Source organism: Phyllobates terribilis, unplaced genomic scaffold (assembly GCF_046119375.1).
Source record: "Phyllobates terribilis strain yellow unplaced genomic scaffold, ASM4611937v1 Scaffold_5__5_contigs__length_657084704, whole genome shotgun sequence".
In the NCBI taxonomy this organism is placed as follows: Eukaryota; Metazoa; Chordata; class Amphibia; order Anura; family Dendrobatidae; genus Phyllobates; species Phyllobates terribilis.
Window position 1 is genome coordinate 545,379,164 of NW_027362765.1, and position 17,579 is coordinate 545,396,742.

Sequence of the window (17,579 nt, forward strand, 5' to 3'; positions counted from 1 at the left end):
TGCGGCCCTGCCCCCCACCCAGGAGGAGGAGCCGCAGAGCGATGACGACATCAGAGAGAGGCAAGTATTAGAAGTCGGGACAAAGCCCTCAAATCGGGACAGTCCCACGAAACCGGGACTGTTGGGAGTTATGAGTTTGACCACAGATATTTCACATAGTTTATTACAATAAACATGAAAAATTACATATTCTCCAAAAAATTTCAGTTTTAGCTCACATTTCTTTGAACGAATACAACTATTTTTTTATGCAATTTCTCCCAAATACAGCAAAATCCCATACGCGGTTGTAAACTTTGGGCATACATCAAGGCTCAGAAGGTTAAAGAAACACCATTTGGCCTTTGGATTTCCATTTTTTTTTTTTAATTGTTTCATTGTGACATGTCATTTCAGAACCCCGAAGGTATTACAACAGAGAAAACCCCCAAGAAACTCCTTATAGTTAGTTACAAACTATATCCATCAACAAATTTATTTAGCGGTATAGTGACTGACACAGGTTTTCAAAAATTAATGTGCAGTAGTTGACACCAAGTAAAGCCTTTCCATGGATAAGCAATGTACCCACTATGTTGTGCCCAACTTCTACAATAGAGAAAAGCCAGCTTTCCATGTTTCCCAGTATTATAAACACCTTCACTGTGGCCCTAACCTTTTGCCTCTGAGAACATTAACAAGTTAAAGTGGGATCTCCTGGGTATAGAAATGTCATATATGTGTACATAAACTACTGTTTTGGCACGCTACTGAGCTCTGAAGAGAAGAACCACCATTAGGCTTTTGGAACACAGATTTTGCTGAAATGGCTATTGGGCGCCATGATGATTTATCTATAGGAATCAGTGAAAATCATCGAAACATACACCTCTTTGGGTATACACATTGCTGATCTCTGTACATCCTATTCTGGTCGTGTGATCATTGAATGGCTGCAGCAGTGACACTTTGGTCACCATTATGGTCAGTAATTGACAATAGTGATCACATGCTCACACCATCCAAGATGAAGAATGGAGAGGGAACGGAGTAACAATGGAAGAGGAGTGGTAGGGTTTGGTAGGTGAGCACTCTTTTTTCAATTATTTTATTAAACCATTTTATTAAACCTTGCTTTGTTTAAAAAACAAAAATATTAATTCAGCATTTTTTTCTCCATCCGGACAACCGCATTTACAGGGATGGCTTATTGTTGGCTTTAGTATTAAACACTTGCATGTTAAATAGTCCCTACGCAGTAAATAATAAAGCGCAATTACTGTGAGGCAGCAGTGTAAATGAAAAAAAAAATAAAAAAAGTTATTTTGGCATCTTTTGGCCCATATCCTTCCAGCTTTTTGAAACCAACACATCTTTGCTTTTCACTACAGTGACAAGACAACGTCCCATGTAGTACCCGTTGAACTGACCGACTCCATCGTTTCGACCCATAGACACGAGCATAGTGACGGGACCTAAAAAGATAAAGAACATTATTTACACTTTAAATTATCTACTACCCATAGGACAAACGAAAAAAAGTTTGGGCTTTTGAGCACATAACTACCTGTTTTATAGGTCTTCAGCGGTTTCTCCATAAGACTGTGGATGATGTTGGTTACAGCAATCTTGGCATGTAAGCCGGCATGATAGGCCATTTTAGGTTCGCTTAAATCTGCACAATCCCCAATTGCATAAATATTATTATATCCTTCCACTTGAAGATAATCATTCACTTTTAAAGCTCCGTTGCTTGAAACTTTATCACCTTAATGATAATAAAAATATATTTTTAAAAATAATCACATAAAATATATTTGTGTGTCAGTAAAGACTCACAGTATGATTTGTCACCATATCATATTTTATAGAACAGTAGCACATTTTTTGGAAATGCCTAATTGCTTATCCCCCACAAAACACTATCATCATCAATCATCATCATCCATCATCAATCACTAGGTCTTTGGGATGTGGGAGGAAACTGGAGACCCCGATAGAAACCCATATAAAACACGGGGAGAACATACAAATTCCATGAAGATGTTGTCCTTGGTGGAATTTGAACAGTACTAACTACGGATGAGTGAACCCGTGGATGTTAGGGTTCATCTGAACTGTAGTCTGACTCTAACTCAAACCCAAAAGAAGTCAGTCAATGGGGACCCGAACTTCGGTGCTGTAAAATGCTTGTAGTAAGGGCTAGGGGGCTGCAAAAAGGAAGCAAAATGGGGGTAAGATTGCAACAAAATTCAAAAAGTGTTTCCGACAACAGGCTTAAAGGGGTTTTCCATTATTAGAGAAGTGGATCATAATAGATCAGATAGTATTTAAAAAAAAAAAAAAAATAGAGATAGTACTCACCCTCCCTCAGTCTAACGCCAGTTCCCCGCAGCTTATTATGTCTCAGTGTTTTGGCTGCACTGTTGACATTACAACTACTGCACGCATCACGGCTGCAGCCAAATCACTGAGTTTGGTGGATTGTCTCGTCAACAACAGCAAAGATTAATGTCATCTGATTGGTTGTGGACCACTTTCCTGAAAGTGGAAAACCCCTTTAAAAAGGGAACAACCTCTTACTTGTGAACCACATGAATACAAAAATATATAATAATGAATTATATATAATAATACACATCTATATATCTATCTCTCTATATCTATATATTGTGGTAGATTGACTCACTCGGCTGCTTCCAGAGGTATACACAGGAACGTTTTCATCTGCAGGTTCAACAAAATAAACACAGCCTTGCTGGCATAACGACAGAACAAAAGATAAAAGTATAGCACAGTCTATATGCATGTGGGATTCGCCCGCTCAGGTTGCAAGACACTTCAGCTCCTACTGAAGTTCCACACATGAGACTTCCTGGTCTCCAAACACACAACAGGTAAAAAACTCAGCTGGAGACTAAACTTCTTCAGCCACAACCTTGAGGTGGAGATATGGTGAGTGGCCGTCCCACCCATCTCTTACAACCACTCGCAAAAAACCCAACCCAAACATGGCTGATTAACTTCTTCAGCACCCAACATGCTAGAGACAAGCTTCTGGTTTCAAATCACAGAAGATAGCAACCTCCGTAACACATATCTCCCCAGTGACCCTGTCACAATATATATATATATAAAATGTAACAATGCTATATGAGTGATCACAGGAAGTGGTTCTATTTACAAGTCCAGCTGGTTTATTTCAGTCCTCATAAACCACATCACAGGAAAACTTAAATACAGCCCTTGCCCAGTACAAAGTGGAACTTTAAGTAAACAGTCCATACAATAGTGTGAGTTTGCCCGCTTGGCAAACTTCTTAGTGCTTTAGCAAAGCCACATAGTCCAGGAGATCTGTTCACCTTCATACACAGAACCATGTGTGAGATAAACAGGTCCCATCTTACAATGTGAACCACACCTTAGAGTGGAGAGCAGCCGTCCCGCCCTAACTGTTCAGCTACTCACAATAAGACCTAGCCCTAACATGGCCAATTAACCCCTCTTAGTACTATGTGTACTAGAGCATTACTTCCAGGTGCTACATCTCTCCCACTCACCTACAATATGTGTTTGGTAGCCACCTTACAAATAAACTAATTATATATATATTATATATACACTGCTCAAAAAAATAAAGGGAACACTCAAATAACATATCCAAGATCTGAATGAATGAAATATTCTCATTGAATACTTTGTTCTGTACAAAGTTGAATGCGCTGACAACAAAACCACACAAAAATCATCAATGGAAATCAAATTTATTAACCAATGGAGGCCTGGATTTGGAGTCACACCCAAAATTAAAGTGGAAAAACACACTACAGGCTGATCCAACTTTGATGTAATGTCCTTAAAACAAGTCAAAATGAGGCTCAGTATTGTGTGTGGCCTCCACGTGCCCGTATGACCTCCCTACAACACCTGGGCATGCTGTTGATGAGGTTACGGATGGTCTACTGTGGAATCTCCTCACAGACCGGGACTAAAGCATCCGCCAACTCCTGGACAGTCTGTGGTGCAACGTGATGTCCCAGATGTGCTCAATCGGATTCAGGTCTGGGGAACGGGCGGGCCAGTCCATAGGTTCAATGTCTTCATCTTGCAGGAACTGCTCACACATTCCAGCCACATGAGGTCTGGCATTGTCCTGCATTAGGAGGAACCCAGGGCCAACCGCACCAGCATATGGTCTCACAAGGGGTCTGAGGAGCTCATCTCGGTACCTAATAGCGGTCAGGCTACCTCTGGCGAGCACATGGAGGGCAGTGCGGCCCTCCAAAGAAATACCACCCCACACCATTACTGACCCACTGCCAAACCGGTCATGCTGAAGGATGTTGCAGGCAGCAGATCGCTCTCCACGGCGTCTCCAGACTCTGTCACGTCTGTCACATGTGCTCAGTGTGAACCTGCTTTCATCTGTGAAGAGCACAGGGCGCCAGTGGCGACTTTGCCAATCCTGGTGTTGTGGCAAATGCCAAGCGTCCTGCATGGTGTTGAGCTGTGAGCACAACCCCATCTGTGGATGGCGGGCCCTCATACCACCCTCATGAAGTCGGTTTCTAACCGTTTGTGCAGACACATGCACATTTGTGGTCTGCTGGAGGTCATTTTGTAGGGCTCTGGCAGTGCTCCTCCTGTTCCTCCTTGCACAAAGGCGGAGGTAGCGGTCCTGCTGCTGGGTTGTTGCCCTCCTACGGCTCCCTCCATGTCTTCTGGTGTACTAGCCTGTCTCCTGGTAGCGTCTCCAGCCTCTGAACACTACGCTGACAGACACAGCAAACCTTCTTGCCACAGCTTGCATGGATGTGCCATCCTGGATGAGATGCACTATCTGAGCAACTTCTGTGGGTTGTAGAGTCCGTCTCATGCTACCACGAGTGTGAAAGCACAACCAACATTCAAAAGTGACCAAAACATCAGCCAGAAAGCATTGGTACCGAGATGTGGTCTGTGGTTCCCACCTGCAGAACCACTCCTTTATTGAGGGTGTCTTGATAATTGCCAATAATTTCCATCTATTGTCTATTCCATTTGCACAACAGCATGTGAAATTCAGTCAATAAGTGTTGCTTCCTAAGTGGACAGTTTGATTTCACAGAAGTTTGATTTACTTGGAGTTATATTCTGTTATTTAAGTGTTCCCTTTATTTTTTTGAGCAGTGTAGAACAAGGTTTGTTTTCTACTACACACAGGATAGTGTTTATTTCCACTGGTTTTACAGTACCAAAACCATAAACATAGGATCCTTAGTCTTGTCCAGGCACTGATTAAATAATACAGACCATGGATACTCCGACATGGCTAAGCTAGTCTCAGTTCTGTCACAAAACAGCTTGTCCATGACAACCAATGATACTTGCAGTTTGGTGCACATGGCCTGTGCAGTCTATTTTCAGAGAGATTCAGGCTTGTTTATCTCCAGCTCCAACACAACTCTCTCTGCTCAGCTTCTCCAGCTGTTCAGTGAACACATGAACTAGTTCTAGTCATAGCTGTCCAGTTGCACCTAATCAAACCTTTAGTGCTAGGATTTAAATCCTAACCTACTTTGCTTGATAATGCATAGATAGTGATATCAATCTCTGTCTTGCGGAAATCATGGCCACATGAGATTGTTATATGTCACATTTCTGCAGCAGCCAGTCATATGATCATCAGTCTAGGAAGAAAGTATATATTTTATTTTATGTAGGGCCCTTAAAAAAGTACCGTTTACCAATGTAACAGTAGCTGCAGCGCAGATTGAAATGTTTTATTTTCTTTTGCTTAAATTTCGCCTTTTTGTTTTTATTTATGCTTACTTATATAGCGCATCATATTCCATAGCGCTTTACAGACATCAACAACATTGGAATTCCCCATCACTAGGTCTTTGGGATGTGGGAGGAAACTGGAGAACCCGATAGAAACCCATATAAAACAAGGGGAGAACATACAAATTCCATGAAGATGTTGTCCTTGGTGGAATTTGAACAGTACTAACTACGGATGAGCGAACTTGTGGATGTTAGGGTTCATCTGAACTGTAGTCTGACTCTAACCCAAACCCAAAAGAAGTCAGTCAGTTAATGGGGACCCAAACTTCGGTGCTGTAAAATGCTTGTAGTAAGGGCTAGGGGGCTGCAAAAAGGAAGCAAAAAATGGGGGTAAGAGCAGGACAATTATTGCCTTGCAAACAAATGTGGATAGCAAAATTACTTAAAATAACAGAGTAAAAAAAAAGAAAAAATAATCTTGAACCAGGAGGCGGAGGTCCAAGTGAAGGAGGAGGTGTAGGTAGTTTTGTTTATTCTTTGTGGGATCCACGACTGGTTTATTTTAATGAATGTGAGCTTGCTCACGTAGGCTGTGGACAGGTGGATTCGCCTGTCTGTGATTACACACCCCTACACACACCTGTTCCAACAGTACACTTGCAGCAGGGAAGGCCAGCACCTTCAAGTCGTAAAGTGCAAGCTCAGGCCATGTGCCCTATTTGGAGACCCAGAAGATAAAAGGGTCAGACCCATAACTCAGTACATGGAAATGTGTGAACACGCATTTTTCCACCATGTTGTTGAAACGCCTCCTCCTAATATGAACCATATTAGATGGTGGTGCCGGATGTTGTGGCATGCTGAGGAAGGTTTTCCACATTATGGTCACGCTAACCCTCCCTTTCGAGGTGGTGCCGATGCCTCAGCTGCCTTGGCGACTTCCTCCTCCTTGTTCTTCCACATCAGCAGTGCATCTACCAGCGTGCACTTGTATTCCCACATTTTCCGATCCCACTCTAGTGACTGAAGTAAGGATGGTACATTGTCCTTGTAGCAGGGATCCAGCAGGATGGCCACCCAGTAATCAGCACTGGTAACAATCCAGGCAACTCGGCGGTCGCTGCGCAAGCACAGCAGCATTTATTGACTCAAGTGTGCCAGGCTGCCCAAAGGCAACGACAAGATGTCATCGGTGGAAGGTGTATAGTCTGGGTCCTCTGTATTGCCCCAGCCACACTCCAGTGAGGCCCGTGAGCTGCTTTGAATGCCACCCTGCTGTGAACACTGTTATTCCTCCTCATCCTCCAAAACTGTCCCCTGGCTGGATAGTTGTGTACCTGTCCGTTGTTGGTACAGGAACCCACCCTCTAAGCTGTGTGTGGACTACGGGCCTGATTATGGTGTGAATGGTCCCTGTTCCTCCTCTACCACCACCTCATCCATCATCGCTTGAAGCGTTTTTTTCAAGCAAGTATAGAAGTGGGATAGTAATGCGGATGATGGCTTCATCAGCGCTGGCCATGTTGGTGGGATAATCGAAGCAGCGCAACACGGCACACGTACCACCGCATGTAGGCCTACTCGTTGGTTGTGATGTGGTGTTGTTCCACAGAGAGACTCATCCGTGCGTGCTGCAGCTGAAACTCCACTGTTACCTGCTGCTGCTCGCACAGTCTCTCCAGCATATGCAAAGTGGAGTTCCACCTTGTGGGCATGTTGCATGTGAAGCGGAGAGATGGAAGGCAGAAGTGACGTTGCAGCAGAGAAAGGCGAGCAGCAGCAGGGCGAGAATGCCAAAAGCGCACACAGAGAACACTTTCAGCAGCAGTTGTGACATATGTGGGTGTTTTTTTATGGAAGCTCTGCACCACCAAACTCAGAACATTCGCCAGGCAAGTGATGTGCGTCAAACTGGCTAAACCCAGAGCTGCTATGAGATTTCGCCCGTTATCGCACACCACCATTCCGGGCTGGAGGTTATAAGACACCAACCACTTATTGGTCTTGATCCCTGTCCACAGCTCCTGCGTGATGAAGGATCTGTCCCCAAACAGATGAGCTTCAGAACAGCCTACTGTCATTTCCTCTTGGCTATGCCGAAGTTGGTGGTGCAGGTGTTACGCTGACTGGATGAAGAGTCAGTGGAGGGGGCTGAGGACAAGGCAACATTGACAGAGAAACATCCAGCAATCCTCAGTGGTGGCAGGACATGCGTTAGAACACCTTCCACCTCTGTCTCAGCTGCCACTACATTTATCAGGTGAGCAGTTAGGGAGATATAAAGTCCCTGCTTACTGGTCCACGTGTCGGTGATTATGTGGATCTTGCCACTGATGGAGTTGCGCAGTGCACACCTGATTTTGTCTGCAACATGTGTGCAGGGCAGGGATGTCTCGCCTGGAAAAGTAGGGGCGGTTGGGAACCAAGTACTGTGGGACAGCCACCACCATCAGCTTTTTGAAAACTGTCCATCTCCACAAGCTGGAATGGCAGCATTACAAAGGTCAGGAATTTTGAAATGCTGTCACCCAGGACCATGGCTCAAGGGTGGATAGGAGGGAACTTTCTCTTTCTCTCCAGTGTTTTGGGGATGGGCAGCTGAATGCTTACATGGGATTGTGTGGAGACGCTCGGTGACACTGCTGGTGGTGGTGCGGTCACATCCCCCTCTCTGCAGTGAGCTAGATGGCCCGGTTGATTGAGACAGGCAGGAAGAGGCCAAGACTGCAGCAGAATAAAGAGCAGGAGGAGCCTCAGATCTTTCCTGGTTTTTCAGGTGTGTACTCCACTGAAGCTCATGCTTTGAATTCAGATGCCTCATCATGCAGGTGTGGCTCAGGTTCAGAACATTTGTGCCTCGCTCCAGGCTCTGATGACACATAGCGTGTAAACCACCTGTTTCTTGTCGTCCGCACATTGCCTGAAGAAATGCCACGCCAGGGATCTCCTTCGAGCTGGTTTTGGTGTGATCAGTTCATCGAGTGGTGAATAGTAGAGGCAGGCGTACTGGCTAGTGGGTCGCCCGCTGTGCTTTTGCACCCTATTTTGCTGTGCAGGTGGGGCACCGTGGCCACCTACTCTTCCTCCGAACTGCGCATGTCACACTGATGGCCTTCACTCCATGTGGGGGCTAGGACCTCAACATTCACCACGTCATCTTCCACCCAGTCCTCACCACTGCCCTCGTTGCCGGTCTGCACACTGCAGAAAGACGCTGCAGTCGGCACCCATGTTTTGTCATCATCAGAGATGTGCTGCAATGGTCTGCTGACCATGTGCACTAACCCTCCCATATACTCATCCTCCAACTGAACAAGTGTTTGGGCTTTAGTACACTCAATCTCTTCCACTTGTGGGGCAGGGCTAGGTGGCAGGCCCACAGAACCACAGCCATCGGTGTCATCAAAAACAGAAGTGACTGCTGAGTGACTTGGGGCCCAGACTGCTTGGCTGATTTGCAAGGGAATGTGGTGGAAGCCAGATGACCATAATCCGCAGGTGCCAACACTATGCTTTCAGCAGGGTACCGGGTGGAAGATATTGTGAAGGAACTGGGGGCACTCTCCAATCTAAAAATGCCTCAACATGTTTTGGCCTGACCATTCGTCCAGAGGTACTTGGGCCTACAAAATTATGCAGAACGTCTTGTCAGAGAAAGGCGTTTCATTTGGGCACATAGCAGGCACCAAAAGACCATGTTCTCTCGCTGCAGCACCTACACCACCAACAGAACCACTGCCAAGTCCCCTATTTGATGCTCTCCTCATTTTTTCCACCTCAAAAAAGTGCACAGTAGAGAAGAGAAAGTGCCCAGATTATTACACTCTTAGGGCACCCTGCACCAGGCTGAGAATAAAATGGCAGCACAACCCATGATCCAGTGTTTACACAGGCCTGGTCATGTGTTGTACCAGCCAATCACAGCCATGCCAATACTTGGCATCGCTGTCAACGGATAAGGAAAGAAGAAAGGCAGCACTCACCAAATCCAGAAGATAACATCATCCCTTATTGTTGCATATAGGACATATGAGCGGCGTGCAGGATCAGGGAAAAGTGGTGTGGAGGAGGGAGGTGCTGGGCGACGGCTGTTTCGCGCTCACAGCGCTTCCACGGGTCCAAGGTAACTGACGTGTCACTACTTGCTTTTATGTGCAATCCTCAATTAGTGCATGTGTGAACAGGTGAAGGGTAAAAGCAATTGGTACTGCAAGGGCTACGGACAATTCACAAGAATGCTGACATGTCTAGTTTTTCATCTAACCCTAGCGGGTCCTGGGCATCTGTGTTCAGAGTCCATCTAGCTTCATGATTTAATAATAATCTATCATAGTCTCCTCCTTGGGGAGGATATTTCACTTTCTTTAAACCTGCAAAATGTAATACATTAGGATCACTGTTGGGACTTTTTGTTACATGATTAATTAATCTTGGTGATCCCTCGCCAGTAGAAATGGATTTGTAATCTTCCCTGAATCTAATAAAAAGCGGGCGTATTGTTTTCCCTATATAAAAATATCCACAGGGACAAAAAAAATCACGTATACTACGTGCTTTGTTTGACAAGATCTAAATTCTAGTACAACAAAATAACAATGACAGATAGGACCTTGGATATAATAGGGGGCATACCACTAAACATTATATAAACCAGAGAAACCATAGGTATTTTCAAAACCCCAAAATAACAATTAAAACACCATATGTTGACTAAAAGAGATAAATGCTTTATTTATGTATTTTTTTAAAAAAATAACACTAAGGTATAAATAACGTGTGAAAAGACATAACATGGGCATGTGAGGCAGCAGGGGGTAGAGACACAACTGGTATCAAATTCACATTGGACCTATAATAGGTCACATAGTCCAACCCATACAATCCATTAGTCACAGACAATGTGTGCAGAAAAAGTTAAAATAACAAAGATCAAGTGACCTATAACAAGTCACAGTATAAACAACCATCAGAGGTTTTTTTCAGCAAAAAACAGCTGTTTACTTTCACTAAGTATGTCTTACTTAACCCTTTCCATGTGATGCTTGTACTTTTTATGTGTTGCTGAAAAAACCTCTGATGGTTGTTTTAATTATGTTATTTTGGGGTTCTGAAAATACCTATGGTCTCTCTGGTTTATATGATCTAAATTCTGAAACGATATGCATTATAGATCCTAGGTGAATAATTTTATCAATTATATGAAATTTGCAGAAGGAACAATATCCACATTTGTAATTTCCTATTAATGGATTGTTATTCAGCCAGTTTGATTTTTTGGATATAAATCTATTATGAACCAGAAGGTTCCCTAGATTAAGAAATCTTCTGTATGATATGATTGGTTTTAATTTTAATTTTGCTCTACTGTACAGATCATTATCATTTTCTAGCAGATAAGAAAAAATTGGTATTACTGTACTGATCATATTCATCGTAGGATTGTGTTTAAAAACATATTTTTGTCATGATATTTTTTCTGTTTACCAATCAATTCCTTTTGAGTTTTTTTTTTCTTTTTCTAAAGCTTCTTTTAGTAGTTGTTCTGGCTGTTGTTCTCTCTGGCGGTTACTGAGGTCATTCGCCTGGGATAGAAAGGAGGCATCACAAATGAATGGCATAGCTGTTATAGCTCCGGAAGTGCCCACAGCCAAAAAGCTTGTTCATTGGCTGAACTACAGCCTTTCAACAAACTTTACTCGGCAACGAACTCGAACAGTCGAACGGACTTCCGTGAAAATATCTGTGTTCGGAGTTCAACACCGGACACTGGGTGTCCGGAACGAACCCCAAACTTTACAGTTCGGGTTCACTCATCCCTAGTGCTAACCACAGTTGTGGAGATATTAGTGATCAAAATATTTGGCATTTATACAATTTTTTTTTTTTTTTTAAGTGGGTGTTACCATAGAGATTATTCTGGGGAACGTGTGGGGGCGTATTTTTTCTTATTTTTTTCTGCTTATGATTGATCAGCATCAGAAGGAGGAAGGAGTACACTTACCCAGTGAAATCTCTCTGGCAATGCCCACTTTAGCTTAATTTTTTTTCTTTTAACCGTTTAGATACTTTTAATTGGTAATATTTGCACAGCTAAGAAGTAAAATACAGGAATGAAAACAAAACAATTTTATTCCGCTTTTCATCCACTACTGCATCTTGTGGACAGTAATTTGATGAAAGGTTATCTTTCAGCAAGTAAGAATGGGTTGGCCACTAGTGGGTAACCCCTTTCAAGTGATTATGTTGTGAAGTTCTGATCAAACGCTGATCTCAAACATAAAGGACCTCTAGTTTTTCAGTATGCAAAGGCAACTGATGTCCAATACGTAATTTAGGAGCCTTTCATTTTCATGGAAATGAATGAGAATTTTATACGAAACCAGAAAACTATCATCAACCAATATAAAACCTAAAAAGACACCAAGAAATAATATTAAAAACTCAATAAAAATAAACACAGAACCTGGTTTTCTCTGCATGGTGTGTAGAGAATAATGAATTAAGGTATGAATGACCTTCTTAACCCGACGACTTCTCATAATCCTCTCCTGGATGTCTGCAACACTAACGGGTATCTGAACATGTGGTCTATTTTTGACATTCACCATGGATTCTGTGTCATTTCACAACCACACCAAACCATGTATATACTTCATTTTTCTAGAACAGGAAGGTGCATAAAATTGACCAGAAAAACAGTCATGCAGTTCTGAGAAGAAGCGTGTGCGTGCATAGACATCCCCTACTGCAATTCTTTGCTAAATCGAATATAGCATGTTGAACACTCAAGCACAGCACTTCTGCCCTCCGCAAATATACCACTCAACTGGCAGGGAAGGACACCATGGGCCTCATTCATGCCTTGAACTACTATGCTACAATGAAAGCGGATTTCTGATTGGTTGTTACTTACAATAAAGGCAGTTTTGATGAATGTGGCCCTCTAAGCATTATTTTGTTCAAACCACACAATGGAAAATGGGTTCTGTTGCCAGACCTATATCATATTGATCAATGATGCAGCTCTATTCCATCAAAAAGGGAAGAATATAAATCCTTTATGTGTAATGTCCCGAGCTTTATACAGTGGGTACGGAAAGTATTCTGACCCCTTTAAATTTTTCACTCTTTGTTTCATTGCAGCCATTTGGTAAATTCTAAAAAGTTCATTTTTTTTCTCATTAAAGTACACTCTGCACCCCATCTTGACTGAAAAAAAAACAAATGTAGACATTTTGGCAAATTTATTAAAAAAGAAAAACTGAAATATCACATGGTCATAAGTATTCAGACCCTTTGCTCAGACACTCACATTTAAGTCACATGCTGTCCATTTCCTTGTGATCCTCCATGAGATGGTTCTACTCCTTCATTGGAGTCCAGCTGTGTTTAATTAAACTGATAGGACTTGATTTGGAAAGGCACACACCTGTCTATATAAGACCTCACAGCACATAGTGTATGTCAGACCAAATGAGAATCATGAGCGCAAAAGGAACTGCCCAAGGAGCTCAGAGACAGAATTGTGGCAAGGCACAGATCTGGCCAAGGTTACAAAAGAATTTCTGCATTACTCAAGGTTCGTAAGAGCACAGTGGCCTCCATAATCCTTAAATGGAAGAAGTTTAGGACCACCTGAAGTCTTCCTAGACCTACCCGTCCAGCCAAACTGAGCAATCGTAGGAGAAGAGCCTTGGTGAGAGGTAAAGAAGAACCCCAAGATCACGGTGGCTGAGCTCCAGAGATGCAGTAGGGAGATGGGAGAAAGTTTCACAAAGTCAACTATCACTGCAGCCCTCCACCAGTCGGGCCATTATGGCAGAGAGGCCTGACAGAAGGCTCTCCTCAGTGCAAGACATATGAAAGCCGGCATAGAGTTTGCTCAAAAACACATGAAGGACTCCCAGACTATGACAAATAAGATTCTCTGGTCTGATGAGATGAAGATAGAACTTTTTGGTCATAATTCTAAGCGGTATGTGTGGAGAAAGCCAGGCACTGCTCACTCATCACCTGCCCAATACAATCCCAACAGTGAAACATGGTGGTGGCAGCATCATGCTATGGGCGTGTTTTTCAGCTGCAGGGACATGACGACTGGTTGAAATTGAAGGAAACATGAATGCGGCCAAGTACAGAGATATCTTGGATGAAAACCTCTTCCAGAGTGATCTGGACCTCAGACTTGGCCGAAGGTTCACCTTCCAACAAGACAATGACCCTAGGCACAGCTAAAATGACAAAGGAGTGGCTTCAGAACAACTCTGTGACCATTCTTGACTGGCCGAGCCAGAGTCCTGACCTAAACCCAATTGATCATCTCTGAAGAGACCTGAAAATGGCTGTCCACCAACGTTCACCATCCAACCTGACAGAACTGAAGAGGATCTGCAAGGAAGAATGGCAGAGGATCCCCAAATCCAGGTGTGAAAAACTTGTTGCATCATTCTCAAGAAGACTCATGGCTGCACTAGCTCAAAAGTGTGCTTCTACTCAATACTGAGCAAAGGGTCTGAATACTTATGGCCGTGTGATATTTCAGTTTTTCTTTTTTAATAAGTTTGCATGCAAATTGCCTCTTCAGAGAAAAAGAGGACTTGTACTCTATAGCGCCACCTATTGGAAGTAGCAATCCTACAAGTCACAATCAACCCTTTAACGAGTCGTGCAATATGAATTAGGATAAAAGCCAAATCAAAATCTCAATTTGCAGACACGGTGTTTCGGGCTGTTGGCTAGGTGAGAGGCTCTCCTTATGGAGAGTGACACACCAGCTCTGGCACGTCAAGGTAAGGAGGCTTATTCGCCATTCAATGCGAGTACAAGTCCTCTTTTTCTCTGAAGAGGCAATTTGCATATTAAATTTCCGACGTGCCAGAGCTGGTGTGTCACTCTCCATAAGGAGAAACGCTACCCCTTAGACCTCAATAAATTTGCAAAAATTTCAGCATTCCCGTTTTTTTCAGTCAAGATGGGGTGCAGAGTGTACTTTAATGAGAAAAAAAAATGAACTTTTTACAATTTACCAAATGGCTGCAATGAAACAAAAGAGTGAAAAATGTAAAAGAAGTCTGAATACTTTCCTTACCCACTGTGTTATCCCATAATGCATTTAAGCCTTCTTATAACTGATACTGTCAGCTATCAGGAATAGCGATGGGAACACGCACAATTCTCCATCCTGTTCCTTGCAGTATTTGAAGAACCCTACATCCACAGTGTAAATAATACCTTTTTGAGTCATCTAAAGTCCTATCGTATATACAGACAATGTGTAATGGTAATGCTACAACGTTCTCTGATTTTGTCAGCTATAAAGATAACAGCAAAAGTAATATTCACTTTAATTAGATCAAAAATAGAGTTCCCTGATGTGGTAATTGAGAAACAAGGAAAAAACATTTAGTAACAGGTTGGTAGAGAAAACAGTTTCTGTAAATGTAGTGTCACAACATAATACATATGACAAATCTCTACTGTGCAGCCAATTTCTTATGACTAAAATGAATAAATGGGTCAGACATCTCTTAGAAATGAGACAGTCGCCGTCCCAAGAAATTGGTGAATGAAGAAATGAAGAAATGACCACTGCACAGGATTGTAGCACCCTAATCAATTCTACACAAGCAAAGAAAAAAAACATGGGATTAAACTGAAATGATACAAAAATCCTATATCAGACAGCTTCTAGTTAGCTATAAGGCTGCGTGCCCACGTTGCGTATTACAAGCGTATATGCTGCGGAATTTCCGCAGCGTAAACGCTTGTAAAACGCATGTATATCCGCACCCCATGGTCCCCAATGGCATTCCGCAATGTCAATGCCCATGCTGCGGATTTTTCTGCAGCGTATATGCTGCGGTCAAAAATCCGCAGCATGTTCATTAATTTTGCGGAAGCGCAGTGGAATCAATGTGTGGATGGTACCCAAGTCTGGAGGAGAGGAGACTCTCCTCCAGACCTGGGTACCAAAGAACCTGTAAAAAAAAGAAAAAATAAAGTTTATACTTATCTTCTGATGTCTTCCCGGTGTTTTCCCGCTGTCGTGTGAAGGACCTGCCACGTCATTGAGTCATGTGACCCATCACATGACTCAATGACGTCACCACAGGTCCTGCACACAACAGCGTGAGCCGCTCAAGACTCCGGACGGGGCAGAGAATGCATCGGAAAGTGAGTATAAACTTTATTTTTTTTATTTTTTACCATTCTGATTCTTTTTTTTTTAACTATTACTTGGTCACACTATATAAATCCATGCCGGTTGCATGGATTTATATAGTGTGAACAAGTTGTCAAGCACTTTTCCAAGTGATGCTTAAATCACTTGGAGAGGTGCTTGATAACCCGCATGTGGAAATGCATGCAAAGACGCCTCACAAACGCTTCTACCTGGCGGGAAAACCGCATGTAATATCCGCATGCGATTTTCCCGCCAGGGAGAAGCGTAAAAAATATGCTTCAGTTCCGCAACGTGGGCACATAGCCTAAGCAGTAATTGGTATATGAGAGAGTCACATGCGATAATCTGAGGGAGGAGATAAATAAAACAATATCCTTCTGGAGAAGCAAAAACATAAGGGATAATATGGTGAGACATAGGCGTTCAAGAAGCTAAAAGCACTTGGTAGAAAGACCCTGGGAAATCACCTCAACTATTCCTGCTGTGTATTAATGAACAGACAAAAATTATAACATTCCCCTTCATGACGGTGATTTTTTGTCTTTGCACTTCCCTCCTTCTTCCAGGAGCCATTGTTTTTGTTTTTTTTCAGTCAACAGTCACATGAGGGCTTGTTTTCTTGCAGAATAAGCTATAATTTTGAATGACACCGTTCATTTTATGATTCTTTGTGCGGGAAAACGAGAATAAAAATTCCACATCCAGTGAAATGGCAAAATAAATGTCACCTCAGCATTGTTTTTGTAGCATTTATTTTGTGATAAAAATGACCAGGCAACCTGATTTCCCGGGTCAGTATGATTAAAATGATACCGCATAGGGTATAGTAGCTGTTTTTTTGTTTAAAAGGAATCGGTCACCAGTTTTGTCATATTAACTAAAACTAGTTGCGCCTGTACTGCATTCCGTAAATGGTTATATAACCCCCTGACTGCCCCTGTATACCCCCAAAAACCTTTTGCGCTTTATGCTAATCCTGTCTGTCCGGTCCGGTCGGCATGCTTTCTGTGCTCTCTAACCCTCCTCCCGGTTGCTGCTTGCCATCCTCCTGCTTTGACGGACGTGGATGAAATTGCGGCTCGTGCCTGCGCACTATGCTTTGGCCTTATGCGGGCAGAGCGTAAAACATATGTGGTCATAAGCCCACAGTAGGGCAAAGCATAGTAAAGCAGGAGGCCGGCGAGCAGCAGCCGGGAGGAGGGCTAAAGAGAGCACAGAAAGGATGCCTATCGGACCGACAGGATTAATCCCTTGACGACGAGGTCAGTAATAGTACTTAGATGCGCTCTGGGCCTTATGGGCCAGCTACGTGCTATTACGCATGCTACGATCGAACCCGCACACAAGCGGTGCTGAGCGATCGCCGCTGGGTGTCAGCTGATAGCATTGGGTGTCAGCTGTGACAATGTGGCAGGAGTGGTCAAGCACCACTGCTGGCACATTAACTCCAGAAATGCTGCGATCGAAGTAGATCACAGCATTCCGGGAGCAAGTGGAGGAAAGCGCCGATACTTACCTTCTCGCTGTCTGGTCTGTGCAGGGTCCCGGATGTTGTCATGGTGACCTGATCCAGGTCACCAGGAGGCAAGAAGTTACTTTGGTCATGCGCAGTGCGCAACCAAAAGTAACTTCTGCATGCAGCGCTGACAGA

General features: G+C 43.2%; 1 protein-coding gene across 1 annotated transcript in view; it reads right to left on the reverse strand.

The window, feature by feature from the left end:
* Window positions 1-1,093: 1,093 nt before the first annotated feature.
* The window catches only part of AIFM2 (AIF family member 2), a 59,982-nt gene continuing 43,496 nt past the window's right edge, over window positions 1,094-17,579 (reverse strand). The window contains exons 8-9 of the mRNA XM_073685848.1: window positions 1,547-1,747; window positions 1,094-1,454 (exon numbers count right to left, since the gene is read on the reverse strand). Coding sequence (XP_073541949.1) covers window positions 1,300-1,454; window positions 1,547-1,747 — 356 coding nt within the window. The 3' untranslated portion in view covers window positions 1,094-1,299. The remainder of the gene's footprint in view (window positions 1,455-1,546; window positions 1,748-17,579) is intronic.